The 11133-nt window shown below is 41.6% G+C and overlaps 1 protein-coding gene across 1 annotated transcript in view; it reads left to right on the top strand.

Annotated features, from left to right (window-relative positions):
• The first annotated feature begins 951 nt into the window (after positions 1 to 951).
• sv2ca (synaptic vesicle glycoprotein 2Ca) overlaps positions 952 to 11133 on the top strand; it is a 23506-nt gene continuing 13324 nt past the window's right edge. The window contains 3 exon segments of the mRNA XM_029440765.1: positions 952 to 1543; positions 10617 to 10744; positions 10746 to 10798. Coding sequence (XP_029296625.1) covers positions 952 to 1543; positions 10617 to 10744; positions 10746 to 10798 — 773 coding nt within the window.

Here is an 11133-nt window from a genome sequence, read left to right as displayed (position 1 = left end):
CATGGCATGTTTAGGTGTGTTTATTCAGGTGCGTTAAAGACACCTGACTACACAAAAACAGGGGCCTTAGAGAATACTGTAGCTATTGTGTGTGTTTGTACTATGTGCCTGTGTCTGAGTGTGCATTTATCTACAGTATGTATCCACTCATGACCATTTCTCTTTTTCTCCTTTCTTTGCACAGATTAAATATGACAGTGCCGTTCCGGTTGGATCGCCAGTCCCATTATATTAGACCAGCTCTTTATTAGGGGCAAATTGATTTCGGGCAGAGCCTTGTTTATTAGCTTCTTATCCTCAAAGCTGATCATGAGTCAGCAGATTCAGTATCTCTGTTTAAAATGCTCATCCCTTCCAAACTAAGTCCAACTTTTGAAATATAGAAGAAGGAGAGTGCCCCTGGGAATTTAATATTCATTTTGAATAAAAGAAACTGAGAGCTATACGGCAGAAGCCTTTTTTCCTCACATCACTCCAAATGATTAAAAGGCCTGGGAGAATGTTGAGTGGCTGATTAAAGAGGGTATGTGCTGTCTGTGGGGTGTCACCTGTTAGTCTGGGATAGTTATGAATGTAGCGGGGACATGAGACATGAGTTATGGACACAATCTGATAAACACTTCTCTCTTTTACTTTCTCCCTCTATTCTCTCTGATCTCTCCCCTGTCCTTTCTCCTGCTTGCTCTCGCTCTTCTTTTTTTTTATCTGTCTCTCTCTTACCCTTCCCCCATCTCTCTCAGCCTTTCCGATGATTGCCACAGCCATTGTGGGTTATCTCCTGTGGTGACTGCAGACTCAAGAGTTTTCATCCCTGCTGCATCTCGAGAACCACTGATCTCACCAATCCTGCAATTCCCCCGCCAGCGTACACTCACCCCTCTTGCCCTTCTTCCCTCTTTCTTCTGCTTCTAAGTATCCTCTGAACCCCCGTGAACTGCTGGTGGAGCCAGAATGGAGGACACTTACAATAACAGGACTTCCCTGGCTAAGGGGGCCAAGGACATAGTCAAGGAGGCCAAGCGGCATGCGACAAAGAAAGTCAATAAGGTGGTGGACCGCGCCACAGATGAGTACTCATCCCACCACAACTACAACCGATTCCAGGATGAGGAGGACGAAGATGAGGATTTCTACCGGAACCCCCCGAGGCAGGGCGGAGAGGGCAACCATGACAACGAGGAGGGCTCCAGTGATGCAACAGAGGGTCACGATGACGAGGATGAGATCTACGAGGGCGAGTACCAGGGGATCCCCTCGGATAGGAAGCAAAAGGAGGGCCAGGTGGCACTGGGGCAACCGATGTCAGATGCCACAAGGGACCGTAAGGGGCTGGAGCAGGAGAGACAGGCTGATGAGGAGGAGCTGGCCCAACAATACGAGCTGATTATCCAGGAGTGTGGCCACGGGAGGTTCCAGTGGCAGCTGTTCCTGGTGCTCGGGCTGGCACTCATGTCAGATGGGGTGGAGGTGTTCGTGGTGGGCTTTGTGCTGCCCAGCGCAGAGACAGACATGTGTGTGCCCAACTCCAGCTCGGGATGGCTAGGTAAGAGACCCTGTGTGTGTTTGAGTGTTGGTGAGTGCATACATCTACTTGTGCTAACAGGAAATGATGCAATTTTTTAATTATGTAAGTGGTGTAAAATGAGTCTGTATGTATGTTTGTCCTCATTCAGCCAAACGACATTACACTTGGCGGGTGGCAGAACCCGAGGAAGTGCAATGTTGAGTGTGAACTCTTGAGCTCTACGGGACTTATTTATTAGCAGTGCGTTATGTACACACTGTGTAGTGTGTTGAGCGGGGACACCTATTAACTGTTACACCGCTGAACAGCATGCTGGGCACAGCTTGCTATCTGTCGCTTACCAATATGGACTGTTACTCCGAAAATAAACCAGCAGCGACAAACGCAGCTCAATGCAATAACAACATAACATCTTTCTGTGGCCGGGAAGCACGTTCATGTGTTTCAGGAATTTGTTTATTGATTGCTGCGAGTATTCTCTGTCTTCTGTGGCTCTGGAGGAGAAAATAACCCTGAGAACGTCATATTGATGTCATCAGGGTTATATCAGCTTGGGCCAAATGTATAACAGAAAGCCTGTGTTACCAACTGGAGGTGTGGAGTTTTAGATATGTGGGTTTACCAGTGAGAGTATAATGAAAAGACACTGTTCAATTGCATTATGGGACATTTAGGATAATTAGCTTTTGGAGCTTGACCCATGCTAGGGCCTATAAACCATGACATCTCGTCTTCTGCTGCACATATTTTTAAATCACAAGTGCAATTACTTTGTGAAACATACAGACTGAATCAAGGGAGTGCCCCTTTAAGTAACTAATCAATGGTCCTCTTGCTCTTAAAAGTGTCACATAACTTTTAGTGCATTCAAATCAATTCAAATCAAAGAAACAACCTGGTCAGAGGACATTTTCTAATCAAGACAAGTGGCAACACAAACTAGCAAACACCAACGTATATTATTTAATTACTTGATCATAAAATATGTTTTTGGCACAGCAGAGTTATTTTTGTGGTGGTCTTGCCAGTTGTAAGGTATTTAACACTTTAACTGTATTTTATAAATCAGACCCTACATTCAAACCGTTTTAGTATTGAAATATACTTAAAAAAGCTTAAACATGTTACACATTAAAATCAGGGAGGATCCCGGTTCTGTCTGTAGAATATTGTTCATCTTAAAACATAAGATCAGTTATGTGTGTTCATACTATACGTGTCACACTTTATCCTAGTTGTGTTTCACATGGATGAGGTGTTTCGGTCCACTGGTCTCCATGTCAGGATTAAGAGGGTAGCTAGTATTTCCTGTGTGCCCTGTGTGTTGAGCAGGAGTCCCAGCAGTCCCTATGGCTGCAGGTGTATAATCCATCATCGCAGAGCTGTGTACAGGGGCTGACTCGCTGTGTCAGTACCAGAGTGGCGAGGACATTAATTCAGGCACACAGCCCTTAGATACTAACTGCCACAGTGAGACATGACAATACATCAACTGCACCGCAACATCTGATGCAAACTTGATACGGCAGGGCGTTTTTTGAGAATGGAGGTTGTGGCTGCAAGTTTGAAAAATTTAGATTCCAGTTGTTGAACGTTAATTGTCATTTTCATACATTTTATACGATATGATGCTTATACAGTTGTAGTGTCTGTGTGGAGTTGTCACTGTGTAATTCTCTCAAGATGTTGTGTGCGATGCACCTTAATTTTTCTGTCTCTTTCAAGTATCCATGAAAACTCTTTTCTTCTTCTCTAACCAAGTCCTGCAGGCATTTCCCCTCTACGCTCTGCTTCTCCTTGTGCGTGACTCTAACCCTCCCTCTCACCCTCCATTCTCTATGTGCCTCTCTTTTCTTCTCACATCCTCCGCCCATTCTCCTCTCCTTTCTCCTACTGATTGCCCTGAGGCTCCTCCCCGTTGAGGTGAACATGCTTGGTGTGTGTGTGTGTGTGGGAGTGTGTGTATGAGCATAGCTTACATGATTACTATGACCTTGCTGTTATCCATTTGTTATCCAGAGTAATTACACTTAATGACGGTAAATAACGGTTTTGCGAAACCTGGTTTCCCAAAATAGATTAGATAAGAAAAAGCTGATTTATTGGCCATGTATACAGTAACCACTTTGCTAATGTTGTTCATGTAAATGTTCTGACTGGCAGGTGGAACAAAGTGGATGATGATTCCATGCGTCTTCAAAAATGGCTGTCTGTAAGGCAGTTAGGTTAGCTGTAAATGGTCATTTTATAGGAATAAAATAATTAACCCAACACCCAAAAAACGAATAGTTTTCCATCTAGTTTCAAAACGTACTTGATCACAGAGCACAGAAGAAATGATTTATCTCATTGGAATTTTAATTCACACTCTAAAAACATTTGAAAGCCGTAGTTTCACAAGTAGTCATTTGGTGTTTGGTTGGTTCCACCTGAGCTGAACTCCCATCATAGTTAGATTGTGCAGCTCTATTAACCACATAACAGGCAGAGACGGAGGCAAGCTGCACGTACTGAGCTAAGTGTCATTGGATAATGCAGTAAGAGAAGCGCAAAGGCCCGAATTGGATGGGTGACTAAAATGCTGATTAGATTACAGATTTAAGTTTGGTCATACCAGCATCCCAATCCCGCAGGAATCTTTAATACTACATGGGAATGAAGGATGGAGAGTTGGGGTGGAAAAATACTGTAAATCGGGAAGGGAAAACTAGTGCTGTGAGATAGCAATATGTGTTATAAACTGGGGAGAGGAGGAGGCACAGCTTTGAAGCAGAAGGATTGCCACGTTAGAGAGGAGTAATGGGGAGAGTGGTGTGGGTGGACGGGAGCAGAGGGGTGGGAGATTGGTGGTGTTCAGTAAACTACACCAGCAATGTCAGGGAGAGGCTCAGCTATCATCTCAAACACAACAAGACAATGGGAATGCATCACCCTATCATTATTTATTTGCTCTCTTAGGCTGTCTCTTCCCTGCTGAAACTCCCCTCATTTCTCTCTCTGACTCAACTTGGCTCTCCTCGTTTTCATTTAACATCCACCTCTCCCGATCTGCCATCGATACATTCGCCCTCCTTTCTTGTTTCCGCTCTACTTGATCTTTGGTCTTCTTATCTCTTCTACCTTTTCCTTTCTTGGGCTTCTTTGTGTCCCAGCTCTTCTCAAGGTCCATCTTCACAGTACTTCTCCCTCTTTGTCTCTTTTCTTTTCCTGTCGTTCCCCCTCTTTCGCCCCGTCTATATGAACCAGCTGACAGGCTGTGTGGGGCTGCGTGGTCCAGGGGCAGCTGAGCATGGCTGAACTGCAGTAAGATCACAGCGTCACTGCGGAGATTACACTACTTGAGTGGTGCAGCTCCACATTGTGTGGGAGAATGTGTGTGTGGTAAAGAAGGGTGGGAGTATGTGACAGGGCTGAGTGTGTGTGTGTGTGTGTGTGTGTGTGTGTGTGTGTGTGTGTGTGTGTGTGTGTTTGTGTGCACATATGGACCAAACTTGCTGCCACCTAGCAATATCAGCCAGTAGTAAACCATGTCTAACCGCCTGCTCTTATCAGGGGTTCATAGCCCCACTATATTTCATGCGAATTATCCACAGTCTTTACTGTAATGAAGGTTGTATCATTACTGATGCTGAGTGAGTCATTTTAAACCACGCTCTCTAAGCCCCACAATAGGTTACTTTCATATAGATTTCATTGAAATCCTGCCCCCACTGATATGACTTAAATATGACAAAAAGCTTCAATCTCTTTTTCTGCGGAGGTGGCAGAAGACGGAGGCATGAATCCGATCAAACTGACACGATGTAGTACAAATGTGATTACACGCTGCTCAGTGTAAAGGAGCTGATGACAGTAGGGCAAAGAGGAAACTTCAAGGCAAATAAATGATAGGGAAGCACAGAAGAGCAGAGGGGAACGGGAGAGGAGAGGGAAGGAAAGGAGGAGAAATGAGAAAGGGAAATGAGAAGTTAACCAAGAAATTGGAAAGCAATAGGAGAGGACACAAGCTGAGAGAAAGAGAAATGGAGGAAAGGTTAAGAAGAGGGGCACAAAAGGGGAGGAGAGCTGAGGGACGAGGAGAGGAGGAAAATAACTGGGAGAGGTACGACAGCGTCGTGTTAGCGCGCACCATGCACGCTGTTGTATGATAGTATCATCATTATGAATAAAACAGGACGGGTGTTTTGTGCGACGCCGAAGCAGTTTGCAGCGCTAAGAGTGAAGAGCATCAAAGCATGAAATCAGAGAAGAGGTCGTGATGCAGCTCAGCGCTCCCATGGCTCTCAGGGGGCTCCTCTGGATGTGACAGGACAGAAAACACTGCACCAGGGCCTTCCCCTTCTTCCCCTCTTCTCTCTTATTCTCTCACCCTATCTTGCAATTACTCTCCTCCCTCATTACCTTTTTCTCTATTTTGCACCCCCCCTCCCCCCCTCCCCCACACACACACACACACACACACACACACACACACACACACACACACACACACACACACACACACACACACACACACACACACACCCTTCATTGCTTTTGATCTTCCTTCTGCTGCTCACACATTTCATCTTCTTGCATGTGTGCTGTATAAATTTCCTTTTTCTTTTTATCTTCCCTACTTCATCTAGTTCCCCAGTTGCTGGTTTAACTCCACCAACGGACATGTAATGTATTTGTAATATTTTAATCTGTGAATTAGATTTACACATTGGTCATGTGTGTGTGTGTGTGTGTGTGTTTTACTCTGAATCCTATTCCTTGGAATTTGTCTTGTGTTTAGAGAGAGCCTGTGATTTTGCTGAATATTAACCATTCCTGGAGATGTGTTTTGACATCTCAACGGAGTGTCATGGGGCAAAACCTCTTGCTTCTGCCTGAGAGGTCTCCTGACACACTGTCATTTTCTGATGGTGCTCAGAGTCTATATGGGTCATCAAGACCAAATTCAGCTGTATTATACACAAGTCTGTACCGGTTGGCATCCATTCAAGGTGCTTTTAACATATCTTACAGAAAGTGTACATTTCTCCTGTATAACAACTTTATGTTTTATTCTACAGTTTCAGATAAAATATTTTTGTCTTGAAATCAGGCTAAATAGAATCTATTAATTGGATCCTTCTTCGTAGTCTACAGGCCAGAGAAAGGACCTGCATTTACAGTATAGCCCTACTAAATCAATGACATGGCAGTAATGGGTGATAGCACTCAGAGAAGGGGTTTCATTAATTAGAATACTCTGGTTGAAGCTCTTATGGTCCAACTTTATCATTTCTAATGTATGTTGTATTGACTGATCGACAGTGGCCTGAGCATCAGTCTAATGAAATGTTGAAACAGAATTGGTTTATGGTGACCGTCCACTGGGAGCACAGAGGACGTAATGACACCAGATGCTAACACGGTTGATTTATATTGACAACATTTTGAGAAAAACGGTTACACAACCACACCCCAGCAAATACAAATTGTATCCTGGTATATATTAAAAAATTAAAAATATATTTGTCACTGGATAACCTCTAACAGATTGCATTATGGGAGTTTAATTCATGGGCAGACCCTTACTTTCTTAATTAAAAGCCTAATCTTGAACAGCACAGTTTAAGTCTGAACTCAGGGTTGTTAAATTCCTGATTCCTCTGTTACCTTTACAAACAGGCTTTAATATGTTAATCTATAACTGTGAAACGTTGCAGTTATAAAGTGCACCCTGGGGCACCCACATGTAACTCAATGTCAAACAATGTCAGTTAAGTGATTGATGCGTTGCTTACATGCAGGAAGTAAATGCTCATTGTGTTATTCTGCACAGATTTCGATACATCTTTCTGCATTGTTTTTTAAAGATCTGTGTATTGTGACAAGTATGTTGGTAAAGATGCATGTGAGGATCCATTTACTAGTTTATAGTAAATTATAAAATTAAGAAGGATTAAAAAGAATGCACTAAAGTGGCCTCGAGAGCTGAAAACACAAGGAAATGAAGTAGCATCTCTACACATTTGAAAACACTGGTTTGGGGTGTAAATATGTTAATTCCATGATATCTGGAAAGACTAAGACTTCATATTAAAAAACAAACACATACTCTTATACTAATAGGCCTAGTGTGTTTACTTAAAGCTAACTGCTTACTATTAAACTATTGAGATGGAATAAGGATGTCTCATCAGTGTGTCTGTCTCGTTAGTGTGACCGTTCTTTTGAAGGGCTTTTCAAAGTAAGAGTTTTGCTGCAGTGTATTAACTGCTTGGTTCCAGTCCAAAAGCTACATAAAATGTGATTGTATCACGCTGACATCACACTAAAGGTAGGGTGTGACTCATAATGAACTTAGAAAGAAGTTCCAAGATTCTGATTTAATATATACCATCATTTTTTTACATGTCAGGTTAATACCACACAAACTACCGTTTGGTCTTTTGGTGATGAGACAGAACTCATAACGTCTGTGCTATTTTTGGATTTTATTACACTTCAGTGCACGACTCTCCTCTTTGCCGGTGCGATCAATGCTGACATCATGTGCAGCAAGTCGGACAGAACATCAATACATTCATTATGTAATGGACTGTCCAATGAGGGATGTGGTCAACAGTTTTATTCCTCTATTTATGTTTTTATTTTTTTTACAGGGCCTTAAAGTAACAGAAGTCCGAGTATCTCTATAAAAAAAACTGTTTATTGTTTGTATGGAAAGTTGAGTGCTGAAACTAAATAAAAAGCCCTCTGGATGTTTGGATGCGTGACAATTAAATGGGTAGCCACTGGGTGTTTCCCTATGCACAGTATATCTAGCCTCTCTTTAATGAAGCAAAAGTAAACTGTGCAGAGACTGAAGACTTCCGTTAAAGTTAGAATTGAATTTATTGTACCTTCAGGCGAGTATCTTGATGGCTGCCAAATGTAACAGATAACTGACCCCTGAAGCGAGAGAGTCAAACAGATATCTACTCACAGCAGAGGAGAAGAGACCTGACTGCAAACATTACAGAAAGGAAATGCATCTTGCTATTAAGATTATTGTAATGGGATAAACAAAGTGTCCCTGCGGCTGAGTCATATCACTCCTTATATGACTGCAACTTTCACATTCTCTTCTTTGTGTGAGAAATTATGAATACAAATCTCCTCTCTAAACCAGGTTTATGTGCCTACATATGTCTGGATATGGATGAAGACAAAACATTTCTGTTCTATTATCTGTTCAGGGTTATCACTATTCAGGGTTTTGGCCTGAAACTGTTTCCTCAAAAAAGAGAGTTCTGTAGCACTTTCTATGAAGTCCATGTCTATAATGCATAGTACACATACTTATGTGTTATAATCTGCTTATAGCACTGTATAATAATAGTTATAAACACTCATAATGTTTTCTAATGACATTATATATAACATAATTTAACACATTTTGTAATGACAAATACTTTATACTGTACTCACATTTTTGGAAGATGTATTATAATTCCCACTGTTGTAATACATTATAATCTTTTTATAATGCATTACAATCTTATTATATTAATCTGGTCATTGTTTGCTTCGAATAAACTGAAAAGAAATATGATTAAATCTATGCAAGAACAACACACACCATTAGTTTTTACTTTGAGTAACTTGTAATCACATAATGCATTACAGCAGTGACTTTATACGTCACTATACAATTATCTATAATGTGTTATGATTATTGTTATAAAGCATTATGAATATCTATAAGTCTTTACAACTATCATTATTCAGTACTATAAGCAGATTCAAATGTGTTGTACGTATTTACATAATGCATTATAGACACGATCATGTTTAATGTATCAAAACAGAAAGTGTTAGAGAGATTTCTAAATGGAGACAAATCCAGCTGGAGTTGCTCGTATGTCCATGAAGGCTGCTCACCACACAATGCCACATACCACGTAGACTAAGGCAGGAACAATAGGCTCCTCTCTCCAGAGCAGAGTCACGATGATCACTGAGAGAAATCAATGCTGTTTTGTTGGAGCATTGATCCCATTTTTGATGCGAGAGATTAAAAGAGAGCAGAGGGCCCCTTTGTGAAGTCATCCCGCATTACTGTTCACATTTGTCTTCCCGTCGATCAGAGCCTTGTTTTCAGTCTTTTACACACTGTATTTACTTATCAACGTTACAGTTTGTTACCGGGGCCGAGGGTTTTCAAATAGCGTATCAGGTTCATTGTCATCAGTCAGCGCTCCACTCTTTAGAGTCCACTTAGAGTAGCAAGAATACTATCGCTTTCATTTCATCTCTTCTTGTTAGATGTCGAGGTCTAATATGTAACTTTTGTAGTCTATCTTTACCTTTTTAAAACGGCATGCTCATCTATAAGTTTAATATTCAATATGCCTTTCAACATAACTGCCAATTCACTGGTTAACATTTAGTGGAGGCGCACGCGTAATGTTGTTCCATATTTTATTTTGACACTTCCCCATTTGCCAGCGGAGACACATTTAGAGGACACAATTCCTAAAACACTTCTTGGCTGAGAGTCAGGCGGCTTCTACTACTTAGGGAGAGATATTTTCTAAATGTCAGTCCACTTCACTTAAATGAGAATTATGCTTTTGGTGAATGGTGATATTATGAGATTAAGAAACACAAATCTGTGAAGGTCATCAGTTCGGAGTGTTAGCAGGGAGTGAACATGTGTCATGTATGGTCTCACCGCTGCGTCTTTGAGCAAGACATGAATGTTCTTTGCAATAGTAGATGCATCAGAGAACTTCCTGGAGATCTCTCTGGTGTGCAAGTCTGTAACCATATTAGCATGTAAAAACGTTTGTATTCACTATTTTTACATTTCTGTAACAATGGATGACCATGAACAGAGCTATAAAGGAAAGTGAATATTGGGCTTGTGTCAGGTAGCCAGGAACACAACTCAGAATGAATACTAATGATGCTCCGTATCTGCTGGATGTGTACATGGGCAACATGAACTTTTTTGCTAAGTTACGTTTTATTAAGGTGCCAGAAACATAAAGATACCAAAACATAAAACCTCATACAAACATATAAACATGTGAGGTAAAAATCTGACCTTTTTCTCCTCTTATCTTTCCAGGCAGTATTGTTTACCTGGGGATGATGGTTGGAGCGTTCTTCTGGGGAGGAATGTCTGACAAAGTGGGCCGCAGACAGTGTCTCCTCATCTGCATGTCCACGAACGGCTTCTTCGCCTTCCTGTCATCATTTTGTCCAGGGATATGGCGTCTTCCTCCTTTGCCGTATCGTCGCAGGCTTTGGGTGAGTCTGATAAAGTCCACGTCATTCTACGGCCGACAAGGATGGCAAGCCATCCGTTTAAATGATTTGATTGAAAAAGTCAAGTCAAATAGTTTCACTATGGCAACTCAAAATCTCCTTCTTTGGCAACAGGATGGTCACACATCTACAGTATATGTGCAAAATCAACGTGTGCATCGGGGCCAAATCAGTGAGAGTAAAGAATCCATTTCTGCGAGGCAACATCTATTTGAGGAGTGTTTCTGTTGGCTTGTGTCTGTCTTTCCTGATCATTTTTTCCTTTGTTGACTTCCACTGAATTGTTGAAGTTGTTGAAAAGAGATTTAAGCAGTTTC

This window comes from Cottoperca gobio, chromosome 9, assembly GCF_900634415.1.
Source record: "Cottoperca gobio chromosome 9, fCotGob3.1, whole genome shotgun sequence".
NCBI lineage: Eukaryota > Metazoa > Chordata > Actinopteri > Perciformes > Bovichtidae > Cottoperca > Cottoperca gobio.
Note: the sequence above shows the minus strand (reverse complement) of the source record. Positions and strands in the feature narration are given on the sequence as shown.